At 41.3% G+C, this 19346-nt stretch overlaps 1 protein-coding gene across 1 annotated transcript in view; it reads right to left on the reverse strand.

The window, feature by feature from the left end:
- ADGRL3 (adhesion G protein-coupled receptor L3) overlaps positions 1-19346 on the reverse strand; it is a 318746-nt gene that overhangs the window by 184260 nt on the left and 115140 nt on the right. Inside the window, exon 4 of the mRNA XM_041412143.1 lies at positions 15367-15476. Coding sequence (XP_041268077.1) covers positions 15367-15476 — 110 coding nt within the window. The remainder of the gene's footprint in view (positions 1-15366; positions 15477-19346) is intronic.

The following is a 19346-nucleotide window of genomic DNA, read 5'->3' on the forward strand; positions in this document are numbered from 1 at the left end:
AAATCTGAGGTCATCTGCAAAGAACAGCATTTGGGTTTAAGAGGCTGAAGCTTGTAAAGCTACAGTCACAGCTGTGCAGGTATATTTATGATAGAGTAAGCGGGAATGTGAGAAATGAAGTGGAAAGAATAAAAGGGGAGATGAGAGGTGAATTTTCAATAAAAACCTCCCTGAATTCAGGCAGAGGGAAGGGGAAGTGATAAATAATCTCTCTGGAGATAGCACTCATCTTGACACTACTTAATGGTATCCATACACCTAATTTCCATGGACTGTGGTATCATGAGAAAGACTGCAAACCTTGAGTACCTGGGGCTCCTTCCCACACATCCTGAGTTCCAATGAGACTGTCATCCTGCTCAGATTTATGCAGCCTACAAACTGCACGGCAAAGAGAGCCAATGCCACATTAAATGCAGTAACTCAGCACTGGGCCAAAAGGATCACAGGAAGGATGATCACAAGTTGGAGTGAAGAAGGAGAAGGGTGCATCTCTTGTGCATCTTCAAGCAGCACGATTTGGGTAGCAGGAGGCTCAACTCTTGCCAAGGTGGCCATCAGTACCTAAGTCTGCCTCTCCTTATCCTGAGCTCCAGAGGGGGAAAAAAAAAAAAATCCCTTGCATAACTGTCACCACACTCCCACACAGGACCCACAAGGCATCAAATTCTACTTTAAAAAAGACTGTTACATTGGAAACTTTTTACATACAGATCTGGGCACAATAAAAGGAGTTTGTCCCACTGTCAGCAAGGAGCACTGCAGAATTCCTCTAGTTTAGTCTGATAAAAGTGACATAAAGTTGATTTCTTCCCATTAAATAAATATCAAGAGTACTGCCTAAAAAAACTTTTTGGTTAACTTGAGAGCTTTGTTTTGATTTATTTATTTGCTTTGCCTGAAGAGAAGGTTGTGCAAATGCTGCACTGTTAAGGGAAAGAAGTCCAAACTTTACATAAGGGCTTTTTGCCCAGTGTCTCTTGGCACGCTTCCTTGAGTTTGAGATTTGCTTTGTATGGTGAAGTATTACAGAATAAGATAACACAGTGTTATCAAGGCACTAAGGAAGGGCTTTGCACTAAAGAAATTCAGCCAAAATTCCTTTTCAAGGAGAGCAGGGAGTGCATTTGAATAAGCACCAAATTCAGCAGGGGAATAACTAATATGATTGGTTTTAAAGACACAGAAATGAGTATTTTGCTGTGTTATGAATGTTAAGTGAGAATTTTAAAACACCAGAGGAAGAAAATACACGCTTTCTACCCGCAGTTTCAGCCAAGATGATGTAGCAATTTTATAAATCAGAAAACAAACAAATTATTGTGATTCTATTTTTGAATGGCTACTATCACAAAATACCTCTGGCTCATTTGTTCTGGCAATGTGTCTAGATTCTGCATCATAAACAGCAAACATTTTTGTAGCAAACTGTAAGAGCAATGAAGATTTTTAAATGGAAGTGTCTCCACCAAATTAGGCACCAATCCTGCAGATGCTTACACAGTTTATTTGTTTCCAGATAAGGCACGTACATAGAATTTTATATCTATAGCAAGAATAAGGACAAGCTAAATGGAATATAGTTTCCAAGACTTTTGGCCCAATTTCTGAGGACTGCTACAGTTCATCTGGATTGCTCTTCAAGAGCCAGGCTTTTAGCCCCAAAAGCTTTTCACCAGCTGTATTTAGAGAAATTATTTCAGTTTTTAAAATAAGGCAATGCAACAAATGGGGATCAAAAGAAAAACTGAAGGAATACACAGTATTTTCTGCAAAGCCAGGTATCTGACAAAGCACTCATCAACATCACCATGATATACCTTGATCTCAGGCTACAGCCCTTCTTTGCAGCAACATTGCACACACTTCTTGAAAATTCAAGTAAGTAGTTTTGCAGAAATTCCCTGCAGAAATTCCCTGTCCCAAGGACTCTTGGGAAAGGCTGATCGATAGTTGTGCTGCAAACACAAATTTCACCCTTGCCCAGACAGGTGCAGCTTCCAGCAAGCTGAGAAAGAGTAGGATCCTCTTACACCGGAATTGGTGCTTGCACACAGTTTTCCATCGTGCAATATTTCATGGTCTTCGTTTTTTGGTTACTAAAATAGGATGTTATCCAACAAGTGGAGGGGAAGACAAGGTCAGGGATTTGGTTCCCATCTCAGAAGTGGCAGCTAAAGCTGCTGAGCAGCATGTGTTTCTTGTTTGAAATGTATCACTTATTCTTATAAACAATAATATATACCATCTGTTGCAGCCATTCATAATTGATAAGATTTGGGCTGTGTTTGACTGCAAAAACCCATTTCCACATGAGTGTAGATGATCAGATGAAAAAGTGTTGCAAAGCAATTTGTTTGAGCTTTCTTACCACACATTACACCAACAATGTCCAACTGTCTCCAGGCACTCACGGGGCTCTGGAAACCCCATTTATCAATTCACTAGGGAAGCATCAGCATCTTCCCATGGCAAAAACGGTTTATCTTCAATTGGAATGACCATCTAGAGTCCAACTGTTCAACCACTTCAGGGCTGACCAAAAACCAAAGCATAATATTAAGGGCATTGTCCAAATGCTTCCTAAACACTGACAGGCTTGGGGTATCAAACACCCCTCCAGGAAGCCTCCTCCACTGCTGGACCTTCTCAGTAAAGAAATGCTTCCTAATGCCAAGACTAAGCTTCCTCAGGCACAGTCTGAACCATTCCAATGTGTCTTATCGCTGGATTCCAGATAGGGAGGCTCAGCACCTCCCTCTTAACACATCCTTTCCTCAGGAATCTGTAGAGGGTAACGAGGCTGTCACTTGAACTCCTTTTCTCCAAACATGGCAAATCCAAAGTTCTCAGCTGCTCCTCACAGGAGCAGTCTTCCATCCCTTTCACTGGCTTTGCTGCCTCCTTTGGATGCATTAGAGAACCTTAACATCCTTTTTATATTGTGGGGTTCAGAACTGCACACAGGACTCAAAGTGGAGGCTGCATCAAGGCTTAGAACAGCAGGATAATCACCTTTTTTGGTTCGGCTAGTTACGCTGTATTTGATGCACCCCAGCATGGGGATTGTCCTCTGGGCTGCCAGGGCACTCTGCTGGCTCACACTGAGCTGTTGTCAACCATCATCCCCAGACCCCCTTCTGCAGAGCTGCCACTCCCCCACACCAGGCAAAAAAATCCAGCAATTGTTCTTGTAGAATTTTGCCCCATTTATCATTGCCTGATGCTCCATCTATCTGTAGTCCCTCTGCAATGCCTCTCATTGCTCAAGAAAGTTAAAAGCAACTCCCAGTCTGGGATCATCAGCAAACTTGCTAATAGTGCATTCCCATCTTGTATCCAGATCTTTGATCCACTAGGCAAATGACCCTGTCAGAGAAGAATACCAAATTATTTAAACAGGGATCTGCCTATGTGAACCCAGGATGACTATGCCTGGCAACTAGACTATTCTTTAAATGCCTGTCAATAGTACCCCACTCTGATCTACTTCATAATTTTCCATAAACTGGGGTTAGACCAACAGTCCTTCTTACAAATTGGAATATCATTAGCTACCTTCAAGTAAGCAGGGACCTCCCCACAGTCCCAAGATACCTGGTAAATGATCAACAGGGGTCTTGCCATAACATCTGCTAGTTCCATCAGCACTCTGGGATGATTTCTACCAGGGACCATAGACTTGTCAACATTCGGCTGATGCAGCTGGTCCCTCAGAGTTTCACAGAGGGAGAATCACTGCTCTCAGCCACTTATGGTCCTCCAATTGAAAGGACCAGGCAGACCAAGGCCTACCAGGATTATTAAAGAATTAGGGAACAAAAACCAAATAACATTGAATGCCTCCACTTTATCTCCATTAGAGGGGTGATCACCTTAAACAAGTATCACTCCCAGTGTTTTCTTTAGACATTCTCTTGATATTAAAGTACTTTTAAAAAAGCTTTGTATTATCTGCCACAACACTGGCTAGTTTCAAATCTGATTGAGAATTGGCCTTTCCTGTCTCCTCCCTGCATGCCCAAACCACATCTCTGGGACCTTCCTTTTACCAAGGCAAAATGTGAATGATTGTTTTTGTGTACTCTAGAACTGGTCTGAGACTTTGTTACGCACTTAATTTTGTTTCTGAGACAAGATGGCAGAATGGACCACTTCTTTTTGAGAAAGAAATGCTTTTTCTTTTCTCTGGAAATCTCTCCATATTATCATCACTGCACCACAAATTTCTCCCAAATGTGAAGGCTCAGACTCATGCTGTTTAACAAGCAAGGCTGCACTGATTTAAATACTGTCCAATTTCACTCTCTGCATCCAAATTCCCTCCAACTCAACAAGAAAACTCCCAAATGTTTCAGTGGGCTCTCATCAAAGGCATGTGCTGAAAGACAACTACTATACCTCTATTAAGATATTTTTTAAAAAAATCAGAAAATACCGTCCAAAACTTACGACATTACTTTAACTTAAACATGACAATTGAATCAGGTCATATTTTTAAAGGATTCTATTAGAAACACTGACTTTTTGTTTTCAAAGTACCAGCCACAGAATGTAGATTTGTCACTTTCTGGTAATTACTAATATCCTCCCCCACCAGAGTCATCTGGAACATATTTAATTATTGACTTCATTGGAAATGTACATGGCACATGCTCACTCTTCTGAGTAAGTCTTTAAATGGACAAAGGCCTATTTGTTTCTCCTCTGAAACCCCAGCCTGAGCACATAAAGGACCCCCCAAATTAGGCTTCTGTTGGTTGCATACACCATATATAAGATGCAAACACACAAGCTGACATCCATCAAATCTTTAAGCACATGCGTGGCTGGAAGTGTCCCAGTGGTGCCAATGGGAAAGGCCGAGTGACACCAGGGGTACAACTGTGCCTTGTACAAACACCCACGTGGCAAATTTATCCCTGCTTTACAGCTTGTCCTCTGCATCTCATGCTATGGTCCACGCATGAGAGCTGGCTCAGGTGCGCCTGTGGGATAGGAGCATCTTTTCTCTGCTGCATTTTAGTAGCTGCTGCCTCCACACCTTCAGCTCCACACTGATTACTGACTGAAACAATCTTTCCTTTTTCAGGCACTGCCAAACCTGAGTGTAAATACCCAGCAGCAGCAGGATACAAATGTGATTATATCGAAGCCGGACTAATTTCAGCCTGTGATAAGGAAAAGACCACCAGTAGAGATACAGTGTAATTTCATACCAAAGAGAGTCACTAGCCACTCCATTCTGCTCTCCCACATGAGGCTAGACTATGAAACTCATTTATCTTACAATTCCAATGTTTTCAGCCACGTCTTACTAATATAAAAATATCTCCAACACCATCTATACATTGTTTCCTGATTTTTCTTCTCAAAGTGAAATACTCAAGTTCAAGTCTGCATTTGCTCCATGGACTTTACATTCCTTCCACCCCTTCAGTTTTGCTGCAGAAATGTGGAACCATCTTTTAGGGCTGCATTCAGAATAGCACTTAAATTCACAATTTGCTGCTTTAAATAGTAACATAGGTGGAATGACGCCAAAGTGTTTCCTATACAGACATTAAAGGTAGATTTCCAGGGAAGCTCAGCTTTCATTAGGGCACCTAAATATAATAGACTCATTTTCAAAATCCCAAGAGCACAATAGTTCCTGTTCTGTTTAGTAAAACCATTATTTTGCAGATCTGAACATCTGAGGTTTTGGAAGCTTTCAGGTGGGTGAGTGTGCATCTGTGTGGTCCTGCAAACCATTGTAAGGGATGAAATGGAAAAATGTGAGATTATTAATTTTTAAAGAAATAAAAAGGACAAGGCCCCAACGCTGCCTCTCCTGGGATAAAAAGAAAGGACTCAGCTGGATTACGTGGTGACATGCCAGCCCCAGCTGCACCAGCATGTGCACTCCAGCAAAGGACAAGACAATAGTTCCACTCACAGACACTGTTCAAGACACACAAAAGAGAAGAGAAAAAAACCCAAAAAACCAAAAAACAAACCAGAGTTAATGAGGTGCAGCTGAATAATACCTTCAATAAAAGCAGAGAGAGAAACCAGGTAGACGTCATCTGCAAGGTAAATTAAAATTATACATCTCTGAGGATTATCAGTGAAAATTGAGATCTGGAAGGGAATTTGCTTTTGATATTGGAAGGGATAAATACCCACTGTAAATCTTTTTATGTGGGCTTGTAGAGCGGAACAGAGAAATTAAAGATAAATGAGATTAAGGCATTTTTTAGAACTACATTAGACATTTTTAAGTTACCCATGGAGTGAAAAAGGACTTTGGAGGAGGAGATTAGTTTAGACCCCCAGCAATACATTCATCTGTGAAATCAGTTGGAATAAATCTTTTCTAATCTGAATTGGTCATCATTCCACTCCCCACTCCCCCACCCTGCTCTCCCCCTCCCAAAAAAAAACCAAAAAATCCCCCAAAAAACAAAAACAAAAAAAAACCCCCAAAAAACAAAAACAAAAAAAAACCCCCAAAAAACAAAAACAAAAAAAAACCCCCAAAAAACAAAAACAAAAAAAAACCCCCAAAAAAAAAAAAAAATAAAAAGACACACCTTGAAAAACCCTTAAGAGCATTTCTGCATAGTCTAGCAATCAGCCCAGGTAAATGACATGCCATGACTATTTTTAGATAAGAAACCTACAGAAATAAGTTGCAGGATTTTCTTTGGTGTTTTGTTTTTCAAAAGGATACCCAGGGGAAGGCCCTTTTGCCTTAGTCTTCCATAATTCCTCCCATTTTACTCCTCTTGGAAACAGAAGCTAACACAAATCAAATACTATGCAGTCCACATTTGTCTCCTTTGCCAGAGCTGAGGTGCATACAGCCACTGTGGTTTCATGCAGGCCGATATTGTTAAAAGTTGACTGGAAATGTTGTTAGGAAGAAAAGTGGAGGAAATGAAGGAAAGAAGTAATACATTCAGATGTATTTGGCTCTCTTCCTGGGACCCCTTTTAATATAAAGAAACTCAACAAAGTTGTATTTTTAGATCTGGAAAGATGCGTTTTCGTCTTTCATACACTAAAGGGATTTGCCTTAACACACTCAAATTTCCCCCCTCCCTCCTCCTCCCTCATGTGCTAGAAGAAATGAACTTCAATCCTCAACTTAGCCACTGGATACACATATTCTGTTCTCCCTACTGGCCAGAATAAAATCCAATAAATGTATTTCATTTCTTTTGTGGATTTATAACAGCACCTGGCAAGGATGGTCTTAATCTCCTTACACTGCTTGCACCAATGAAAGAAACCTTTGCAATACTTCTTGTAAGAGAAATTAAAGGAAAATAGGAATAAAACCTGGAAATATAAATATTATTTCCATGAAGATCTGTTATAAAACATATGAAATCCATATCAATGTCTCCAGAGGGTGCTTGGCATAATAGCACAATTTAGGCAATAGTTTATTAAAAATGAGAAGAAATATATATTTCCTTTAATGATGACAGAATTGTTCAGAGACAGTTGGGAAGCGTGGGGTCATGCTTAGACAGCAAATTGGTGGCAAATATCTACAAGCATCATGTCAGAAAGAGTTGAAAAACATGGCTTGGTGCAGATGACCTAAAGCCAGTGGGCTTCTTCCCATTGGTGCTCCAAAAAAGGGTTCGCAGGGGTCAGGCTGCTAGGTTTTGTCAGCATCTTTATTAAGGTAGCACAAATCTATTTCAGATACTACAAAGATGTTTCATTATTTAGATATGGAACCATCAGCTGAGAAGGTGGGAGGACTGCAGGCTATAACTTTATTGAAGAATATCCTATATTTTCATTTTTCTTTCTGTGCAGTATTGCCTACAATTCCCTTTTTGGCTGAGACAGTATCAGTTATTTACCATGCTAGAAATGGGTGTGACAAAGGTGAGTTTCTTCAAAAACCTAACGAATTCAGACAGCCTCAGGTTATCAGGAACCTGACCCAAAGTTCGCTGACACTGAAAGAAAGTTTCCCTGCAATTAATGACCTCTGATTCAGACTCAAAGGCCAAAGGCAGTTGGGCAACAGATTGAAAGATTTTAAGCACCTTTTAGTTTAAATGAGTACAATTAAACCAAACACATACACTTTCTCACTAAAAATTCAGCTGTTACAGGTCAGGATTGGAAAGGAATAAACAGTGCATAGAAGTCACACAAGGAATTAACTTACCCCCTTACATTCATAATCTTCATAAAATAACTTACACTACGCATCACAGTTTTCCACCTTCAACTTCCATAATAAACCAATTATAGAGGCCCTCAGGAGAAGTGACAGGGCTCTATATCAAGAAAAACAGCCTATGTGAGAAACACATAACAGACCTACACTAAATTCTTTGACTTACTTAAAGTCTGGGTCCCCACACTGCAAATTTTCTGAGAGTGAGGTGACAGTTGGGAGAGATGTGAATTTTGCCTCTTGTGCTCTACCACAGAAACCTTTTTATATTCTTTAAAAAAAACCCAAAACAATTTCTCCCAGCTGTACAAGCTTAAAAATATAATAAAAATATCAAGAAATGTGCATTCAAGCATCCCATGATCATCTGAGAAGTTCATAGGTTGCCCAGGTGGTAACACACTCCAGCTCTCATCCACTGCAGCATCTCAGACCTAAAGGAGTTAAACACAGCACTGTGGTGACTTTTCTGATAAAGAGAGCTTATGCAACTCCAAGACATATGGGAGCAAAACCTGTTGTTCATGAAGATTTCCAGAACCAATGCATGTTTTAAAGACAGAATGCATCACTGCATGGAGGCATTTCAACACTTTAAGCTTGGGACTAGTTCAACTGCTTCAGGAGGTAATCAGTTAAACACTCAGGAGAGAGCAAGAGAAAAAAATAACTTTTCATAAAAAGGCTCATGCTGGAATGGGTGGAAGACATGAAGAAGTGTCCCACTAGCTAGAGGAAAGGACAGAGATGACAGGAGCCAGCAGGAGCTGGCTTTTTATAGAAGCGTGCTGGAACTCAGAGATGCACCAGTTAGTGATGGCCTTCCTACCATGGAGATGGCCTAACATGTATCCAACTTCTCCCCACAAGGAAATCCACGATGTTCCTGCTGACAGAAGACCTTCAAACCAGTATGCAGTACAGACACACTGGAAACCACCTAACTTCCTTATTTTAAGCCAAACTCATATTCAAAAATTAATCATGTTGCCATTTCTTTCAGTGTGCCTTACAAAAAATGTTCATTTCCCTTTGTATCAGGCTACTTCGAGTTTTCAAATAACTTTATTTCCCTAGCTCTTAGCTTTCCTTCCTTCTTGAACATTATGCATGAAACTATTCAGAGAGGTCAGCCTACAGGTTTGCAAAAGCCCATAATATCAGGTTATTTTAACTTAAGAGTGCTTTCCAATGGGCTGTTGTGTAGGTGCACTCTCCCCACAAACACACAGTAAAAGCATGCTGATAAGGGAAGCAATATATTCTTTATTTCTGCCTCTCTGGATTAAAAAAAAAAATAAAACAAAACAACCGAAAAAACCAAACCAACAAACTAGCAAGCAAAGCTGGGAATTTCAGTGAGTTTTTTGACTGCAATGCCAGGAAATTGTAAGCATTGGAAGAAAGGCTATTTGTCAGCAGAAGACAAAGATTCTCTTCTCAGAAATAATCACAATGGATAGTTATGTCTGGTGTTGGGTTTTTGGTTCGGGGGTTTTCTTGTTTGTTTTTTCTTTTGTTTTACTTATTCTTCTCAACCCATGCACAAAAACAATATATTTAACAAATATAACAAAGGAGGCCTGGCTTCAGGAGGGAATTCACTTATTACTGGCCAAAATGCCAACAGTCAGGCTTAATCCCTTGGGAACATTTGCCATTTTCCCTGCTGGGTCTTGAGGGACCAAATTCTCTTGGGAGAAAACAAAAACAAAGCAAGCATAAAAACCCAGGGCAAAAGAAAACAGAGAAGCTGCAAGTCCATTTGTTTAACAAAACACAGCACTGCTCTCAGTGGGCAAACACTGCTTCTCTACCGATGGAGAAGGCAGCAAGAAAACACAGAGGGAAAGCCTAGAGGCCACATAATGGCCTTACAGCACTCCAGAAATAATTAAGAACTGTATTCTTGGGAAAAGTGGTTTCATTAAACTGTTTTCAGATTGCAATTCTGTCCCATCTTCCCCCTTCTCTCTCGCTTTCTACCAGCAATCTTAGAGCAATGAAAATATCAGTTTGCTTTCTAGTGCTTGTATTCTCTTAAAAATGTCATTATTCAATTATCTGTCTATTCAGTGGCCCTAAGGTCCAGCAGAGCAGATATTGTGCACCTTCATTTAATGTTTTTAAATGCACTTCAGTCCACTTGTGATACAATAAAACTTTATTGAATTCTGTTCCCACATCACACTTACCATCCCTCACTTTTATTGATACGTGAGCCCATCTACTCTTCTACCAGCAATAAAAGGAATATTTCTAGCAAGGCTATGACCTTTTCTTCCATCACTACAGCAACTGGGAAATGTGATTGCAGGTTCCATGTTTAAAAAGAAAAAAGGATAAAATATGCTCATGTGCTGTTTTTTTCCCCTCCCTTCCTCTTGTTAGTATTAAAGAAGGACATTCTCTGTAAGCACCAGAGATGTGTGGTGCCTTCACATTAGCCCACACAGAAAGAAACAGAATGGAAAGAAAGAACAATTCATCCATTCCTGGAAGCCATGAGCATTTTTCCCTTGCAAGAAACATCCCTTTGAACAATCTCCCCAATATTAAAAGCTGATAGAAGGCTGGTGGCCTGGGTGTGAGGCAGGTTATCATCACAGTGGGATGGATATGCCATGCCTGAGGCACCCTCCTGCTGCTGCCATCCTTTCCATCAATGCAGCAATGGGCTTGTCCTCACTGAGTCACCACCCTTTTGGCACTTTGCCCTATCCCATAGCTTAAATTTTCCAATTCCCTGCTAAAAATAATTAAAAACAAACAAACAAACAAACAAACAAAGTGCACAAGTTATTCTGTGACCTCCAAAACCTAGAGCCTAAGGGAACTGGGAGCTCAAGATAAACTGAAGGTAAATCTGACTCAAGATACACCTCAATCCTCTTTTCAACACTGTGCTGGATCCTTGAGGGCCTGTAAGGTTGTCTCTACAGGGAAACAAACAGAAGAAAGCATTCCAAAATACTTCTGGTGCTTTCAACTCATACCACTTTCAAAACCCAAATAAAAACTAAACACAGACAATCAACAAATTTCAGTCTGAAATGGTGGGCATAGCTGCTAGCATGCTGGAATTTACCCCTCTTCTGATCTGGAGTGCCACCCGTGAAGGGCAGTGCCACTGCCATGTCCTATGGAGCACACGTGCTTAAGAGAGAAAAGGGGGCCTCAACTCCTTCTCCAAAACACCTGCAAAACTACTAAAACATGGATGGCTTGAGCTGCCAGGTGTCACGTACACACAGAGGCAGTATTAGCAAAACCAAAGGGTGGGTTTGGGTTTCTTGTGTTATTGATAGAAAATGTGTCATATGAGAGTGGCAACTAGCTGGGCAGCTCTCCCAACACCACTGCTCCTGCAAAACTGGGCTCTCTTGCTGGCCACTGGTCTCATGTACAGCTTTGGATAAAACACTCATCTGCTTTCTGTGCTGGCTCATGAGTAAAACAGGAAGGCCTTTAGCACATTAAAAAGGTGAAATAAGAAAAATTCCCTCCTAGATGTAGTGGCACCATGACAACAGGATTGTAAAAGCACCAGAAGATGATAGTGAAGTGTTTCTGCAATGAGAGTGTTGACCTAGCTTTACAAAACCACCTCCACCACTGCTGTTCGCATTACCCATTTAACTCTGCTCTGTAAAGGGAGAAGGGCAGAGGGAAGGAATGCAGTAGGAAACAACAGAGTATGGATCAAGGGGGCCCTCACCATACTCACACACAGCTCAAAACAGCTCAGTCACCTCTCCACAAGGAAACATGTCCACAGCTCTGGCAATGGCAGACTGCAAGTCTGCAGTAGTACATATTCAGTTAAAAACCATGGAAAATCTCTCTTGGTCAGTAATTATTAAAAGCAAATTCAATTTAAGGAAACTGGAGTAGTAAATTAAGTATTTCAGAAGAAAAGGGGCAGCACCTTAAAGCAAGTGTTAAGAGCAATACATGCCACATGCTAAGGCCTGCTTTGAGAAAGACAAAATTATTTGGATGATTTTTTCTGATACCAGAAAAATAGGGCAACTGATGCCACTGAAGCCTGACAAATTAGGTCTGCTATCTTTTTACCTGCTGATATCACCTACTTTTCACTGTCAGAGGGCAACCTATGAAGCCCAGGTGTCCTGGAATTACTGTCCATTCTAGTAGAAGGCTGCAGCTCCCCAATAAAGCAACCACAGGATCAGGAATTATGAGAAGGGGACTGGGCTATCTGCATAATCATCTCTCATCTTGTCCACATGGTAAGAGTAACTGCAGCCTCATAAAACTCTCCTTGTCAGGGTATCTAGTAAACACACAGGAATGCAGTGTGTGGGGTAATGTAAAGCACATTTTACAATATATGAACTACACTCATAGAGGACACTTGGATTTCCCCCATCTGAGAGGAAAGGGAGACAATTTCCTCTAGAAAATGATATGAGCTAGTGGTGGAAGAGTTAATAAATAAATAATAAATTCTCAAGAGAAGCCAAGTAACAAATGGAGTTTTAAATCTTCCATACTTTTTCTTTGGAGGAGCATATATACTAGCACTATACTGAGCACAAGTGCCTAAGGTCAGTCCTAATAACATTTGTTAGAGATGACTCCCAAACCCTCTCCTCTTGAGACGCACACCCTCCCTTCTGCTGCTCAGCCAACACTTGGGTAAACCCACTCTCTGTCCATGAAGAATAATTTGAAACTGTGAGGAGTAACCCATCCAACCAGACAAAGGCAAGCTGGAATTGCACACAAGTACAACTGCCTGCTGAAATATTAATTCCTTTATTATGCAATTGAGGTGTTCCTTTAGCAGATGGCCATATGGCAGACCCCACCACGCACCAAAGGCTGGCTGCACAGGGGCTGAGGCATGTGGGCTCAGTGACAAGAACTGACCTCTGACAATAACAGGGCAGAAATGAAGGAACAGATTTCATCCACCAGGCGTGGCTTTGGTCCAGACATGCCTTTGCTTACCTACTTGCCCAGAGCTGACAGTTTCCCCATTGACTGGATGGCTTTCACTTATGGGACACTCGTGGGGCCCAGGTGGGGAACACCTGCAAAGTTCATCTGACCATTCTGAGGGAAGAAATATAGCCAGCAACAAAGCCAGGCGGAGACTGAGGCAGGAGAACAATAAAATGGAGCTCTAGGTTTCCCACTCCATGTCAGCACATGAAGGGACACAGTTTGCCTAAACACAACCTAGTTCACTGGTGCTACACTGAATAACAACACATGAGGATTTGACCCAAAATTTCCTAAGTAACACACAACAACAACCTCAGAAGACTGGACCCTATTTCATCATGTGCCTACCCTTTGTCTTCCCCCCTAACTCTACTTACAGGCCCTATATTTGATTCATAAAGAAATGGAGGAAACAGCCATCAAAGCTGCTACCTTAATTGCAAAAGCAGCATGTCAGTTGTCATCCTTCTCCTCCCTGCATTCAGATCATTAAAAAATACTCAGTCCCTACTGTACATTTATTACTGAGCAACCTCTCACAAGAGTTATTCTACTTCTTGTACACAGGGCCAATTAACACTTTGGGGTGTAATACTGACATATTGCCTTTCTCACAAGGCACACTATTCCTCTTTGTTTTATGTGCAACAAAGGCTGTGGAGGGGTACTAGGTAATGACTACTGCTTTACCAGCCCAGTCTCTGGAGGGAACAGCATACCCTCATGCAAATCATAAATCACAGGGAAATACAACCTGCTGTGATAAGTTGAAACCAATCTTCCCTAACCCTTTCCATGCACAGCGTTGCTTCTGAAATGAAAAGCCTCATTTAGAGTGGAATAACTCTAAACTATAATTTGGAGTATATTCTGCTTCATAGGGTAGATCCTAAGCCCTGATGTCAATCTTTCCATGAGTTTAATAGCTCACCCCATAAAAAGTATTCCATCACTGCATTTAGAAGCTTCACAGTTTTGTTTAGAAAAATCAAATATGGGCACACTGAGACTGCTGCCAGCAGAGTATCCCAGTTCCTCAACAGAGAGGTCCCCTTTACTCAGAGAGGTGGTCTTGGAGTTTCACAGAAACCAAACACCACGCAGTCTTTCCAGGCTGTGGCAGCAGGCAGGTGGCCACCTCCTGCCTGGGGGATGGGGACCACCCCAGGGGCTGTAAACTCTTGTTTCCCCTCTGGACAGGGTGCCTGCCATTGCTCAGCCACGTCTGCTCTCCTGCAGCCCACGCTTGAGGCAACAAAGATGGTCTTAGTCCTCGAGCCAGACTCTGGGTTTCAGCAGATTGATGCCTCCTGCTGTGCTCTCAGTACAACACCGTGGGTTGAAAGCATACACTCCCATACCTGCTTTATTATTTTAAGAGGTGTGCTACAATAAGCTTTGGCCTGCTCAAACAGAAAACCTGGAAATGGTACTGTTATTCACCACTCAGGTCTCTACAACTGCTAATAAAAAGTGCACTTCTCCTATTATCATTGCTATTTCCTTTTTCAGGTACACCCTTTTTGGCAGTAGGGCTGCAACTGCATGTAACAAATTTGGTTTCCACAGAAAGCAAATTCTGAGGTACACAATGTTTTGTAGCTCTGAATTTCCCACTTGGCACATATTGCTGTCATCTCAGGTGACTGGCTTTCTATCCTCAAAAATTCAGTCTAAATGGCTTGCCTGTAATTTGCCTTCGTAACGTTGGAAGCTTATAAATTAATATTTTTCTACCATCAAAAATCAAATTACCCAAAACAATAGCTTCCTACCTCCTTGATGATACAATACTGTATTTAAAGCACTTATCAAATGCCACCAATTACATGGGCATAGGTCAGTCGAAGCACACTGCTGTATGATTACAAGCATAAACCTCTGTAAAGAGAAGCTGTAAGGCAGCAATAGTGCTTCACTCCTCTGGTCTGCTTCCTCTAATGGGGTTTCCCAAGTGTTTTCCAAAAGATGATATGTCACTGTTATGCTGTACAACACGGGAGACATTATTAGGATATTTTTAACCTAAGCACAAACCTGACACAGAGAACCATTTTTCATATCTTATCAGCTCAGTCTCATATGATGCACATGGTCTGCTTTACTCGCCCTTGAGCAACAAGAGACAAGCTCAAGGCCGTCCCAATCTCCACAATAAATCTCTACTGAAATAACAAGTGCAAATATATCAGGATACATACTGTAAGGGACACATTCATACTGCACTTCCAGGTACTTGTACGTCCCGGGGCATGGGTCTGGAAACACATCAGGGCCGGCAACAACCGCACACTGGGTCCGATTACTGCATCTGGAAAGCAATAAGGATGAGAGTCAGAAAACAGGCCAGACAGAAGGACAGGTCAAGAAGCTGAGTGGCCCCTGAAGTGTCAAAAAGATGCAGGAGCCAGGACTTCAGCATCACCTGGGGAAGCTCAGCAGTGAGCACACAGAGGCTGATGGCAAACACCAACGACTTCATCAGCTTATTACCAAAAGAGAAGAGGCATGGTGGCACAACCCTTCCCCTCCAGGAGGTATTTCTTTAATACCAGCATCCTCACAAACAAAATGCAAGGACTAAACCAACAATGATGACAAAAAATAATCATTGCATGTTTTATAGCAGACATAACAAAATGTTTTGCAACATTTTTATAAAGTGTTCCCACAAAACAAAAAATCTTGTCAAATACTCCTTAAGCCAAAGCAAAAACAGCAACACTTGAGTGGGAGAAAGAAAATCACCAAATAAGCTGTCTAAAAACCAAAATAATGTTTTCATACCAAGGCCTGTTAAAGAAACTTTGATCATTCACGAGACAACACCCTTGCATTAGGCTCACATGGCTAAGCTTTATTCCATCATTCTGCCCAGCATGGATGCACCTCCTGAAATGAGGTATTTTTTTCCAAAAAGCTTGGTCTCCATGAAGAAGACACAGAAGGAACTGATCCTGCCTGCTGCAGTGAGCATCTCTCAGCTTAAGAGCACACACACAGAGGTTGGGTTCTGCAAGCTGCTCTTCCTGAGGCATATACAGGTCCAGGGGTGACTGACTTGTGCATGTGTAGGAACTCACATTTGCCTCTGATTTCATGGGACAAACCTCTAATGTACAATTTCTGACGCAAAAATATTTAGAAAACAGTTATTCTATAGAGAAAAATCTTCTGCTTCTTTGTTTGTTTAAAGAAAAAAAAAAAGGAGAGAAATATTATTAGTCTTTGATTTTTCTGCTTTTGCATGCCAGAAAGAGACCTCCTAAGGGCTAGACCACTGCATCCATTTTCTTGAGGATTCTGTCTCCTCTGACATGAAATGGGACCCTGACCCTCCTGCTCTTGTGGCAGAAGCTGAGACATCCAGTAGAGAATTAATTTAGGTCTTCAGTGGAAATGCTTCATGTTTACCTGAAGCTACAGTTTGTCAGCCTTACTGCGGATTTTATTTGAGCCTGTAAATTAAAATTGATTCATTAGCGACCGCCTTAAGCTCCATAATTTCTTTAATTTTATGGAAAGAATAATAAGAGCGGATACGCTTACTCATCAGGTTGGATACAAGATAATCCAGAGGGCTGGGACATTCTCATGTTTTCTAGCTGAAAGACAACAGTTATCACAGCAAGTGACTAGTTTTGTTATATAGACAGAAAAATAATTTTCTTAACAAAAAGATAACTGTCCTCACCCATGCTGGGATATCACAGGTAGCTCAGACTATGCAAGTGGGCAGTTTTCCAGGAGAGGCTTTGAATATCATCCAGAATTTCACTTTCAACAAAAATCCTTTACTGGGCTCAATGTGCCTTTCAAAAAGCAATTTCACTGGTCTAATCAACAGTCTTCCTGGCTGAAGGGACAGCACTGGCCACATTACACAGAATAACAGCAAGGGATCAAAGATACCTTTCAAAATCACAAGTAAAGATCCAGAATTATGAGGAATTGGAGGTGGGGAGAGGAACAAACATATTCAGGGTTCATCTGTGCTGTTTTTTCTTTCTGTTTGCAAGGAAGCATTTGCTTTAAATGGTCAAGCATTTCTTTGTGGGTCTTTCTTTTGAATGCAAGAATTTGGACACATAAAACAGAAGTGAAAACAGTCTGGAAAGCTGTCTGTTAACAGCACAATTTTAACCTCCTTAAATGCATGATACCTTCTGCAATATCACCAAAGAGACTAAAAGCTTCATGATACAAGGGTTTGAATGGGGAATGCAGGATGCAAAGAAATACAAAAGTTTTCCCCCCCACTCTAGGACATCCTGAAGCCCCTCTACACTTTCCTGGAATGGGGGATGGCAAATCCTACCAAGCACAGGAACTTTCAAAGAAGGTGAGATTAAATTGTCAGTGCCACCTTGGGGAGGAAATACAGAAAACCAAATTAAAAATTTTCAAATAAAATCACAAATACTACATGGTGTCAGAACCTCACAAAACTAACTAAAAAGGGGTTCATATTAAAAACAAACAAAAGAAAAAAAGAAAAAAAAAACCAAAATGAAAACCAGAAGAACTCAGCCTCATCTCTTCTTCATACTCCTTTCCTATAGGCAGCAAAACTGAATGTGGCACTTGGCATATTGAGCTTCCTTTTATCATCCCAGGGTGAAACACACAGGTTTCTCATTCCAGCACACTTAAGGTAGATGGCAATTTACACTAAAAAACATACGAAAAAACCTAATGCCTCTTCAATGAACTATTACTGTCAGACATCAGGCTATGGAAATTTTAAGGGTAGAAAGAGGTAAAAACCCCTCATCATTAAAGCTCTGGTTGCTCTGCTTTTGCTCATGCATTTTATCCCTTTTACAACAGATTCTTGGTCCCTTCAGCTTTGTCATATTTCTTTCCAGACAGATTAAAGGCCCAGGTGACAGTAAGTGACATGCAAAAAGTGACAAAGGAAAGGAGATGTGTAAAAGATGATGAATCTGTAGCCTTGAAAATGACAGGGAGAAAAACCATAATGTATTCATGCTATACTCCATTTCCAGCAAACCAGGCCACGAGCTCTTCCTTGTAAATCACAGGATTTTACATGGAATCTTGGGATTTCTTGGCACCTGGGTCTTGGCAATACTTGCTCCAAACTCCTGCAAGGTGTGAGGCTTAGCCCTGGGTACTGTCTGCCACTGCCCACCCCACTCCATTCCCCCACCCTTCTTTTTTCATTTTTTCTCTCTTTTCTTGAAGGAAGATCTTTGCCAGCTACTGGAGGTACAGTTTGCAAGGAGAACTGGCACTGCAGCAGCTGGTGTGAAGCTGGTAAGTATGAATCTGTCTCCTCGACTGGGCAATCACAGAAGCACCTCCCTTAGCTATACAGCAGCTCTGCATCACACTGGATTTCTCTCCAATAGTGCAGGAATGGATGGCATTGCTGGCTTTAGCATAACTTTAGCATAAACCCAGAAAACTACAGTCACATTTTTCACACCCATCGATATCTCTTATTATTGCCTTTACACAAGCACCTTTTATTTCTAGCACTGATTCATCAACTGCTTCAAAGAAAACCACTTTTCTTTCTCTATCATTGCCCTCATGCTACAACTTTTCCACACAGTCCTTGGCCTCTTGGGGTATTTCCTCATTCCCCATATGTTCTGATGCCAAGCAAACAAGAGAACTGTGAGAGGACTATGTGAATTTAGGTGACCAGATAGACAAATTTATGCTACTAAAAAACCAGCTTCCATTTTATTAGTTTGTCCAGAATTTTAAAGGCAAATGTTCTAGAGACACAGGAGAATTGAAGTAGCCGCTCAGGTGGTCTTAAGTTCACCTTGTTGTTGTTTATTATGAAATCTGACAAGAAATTTATAGCCATATTTTCGTGTGTGTGTTGGTTTGTTTTATGCCATCAGTCCCCTCTCCCTCCTATGCCCTGAAGTGCAAGGTGGGGACATGAGTAAAGACACTGCTTCTCAAAGACCCTCTCCATGTCTTGGGCCATCTCCATAATTGCTGCTGGGATTTGTGGACACTTTCCCTGAACCAAGAGTGTCCACTCAGCTCAGCAAGATCAACCAAGAGACCAGAAAGCAAAGCAAAACCCAAGATCAGCATTTTCAGCCCAACTTGAGACACCAATTCCTATCTGTTCCTGTATGTTCAGGAAAAGAGAATACTACAAACTCTCCTAAAAGTCAGTCCAAGGTACTTG

This window comes from Onychostruthus taczanowskii, unplaced genomic scaffold (genome assembly GCF_017590055.1).
Source record: "Onychostruthus taczanowskii isolate IOZ18803 unplaced genomic scaffold, ASM1759005v1 scaffold38, whole genome shotgun sequence".
Classification (NCBI taxonomy): Eukaryota; Metazoa; Chordata; class Aves; order Passeriformes; family Passeridae; genus Onychostruthus; species Onychostruthus taczanowskii.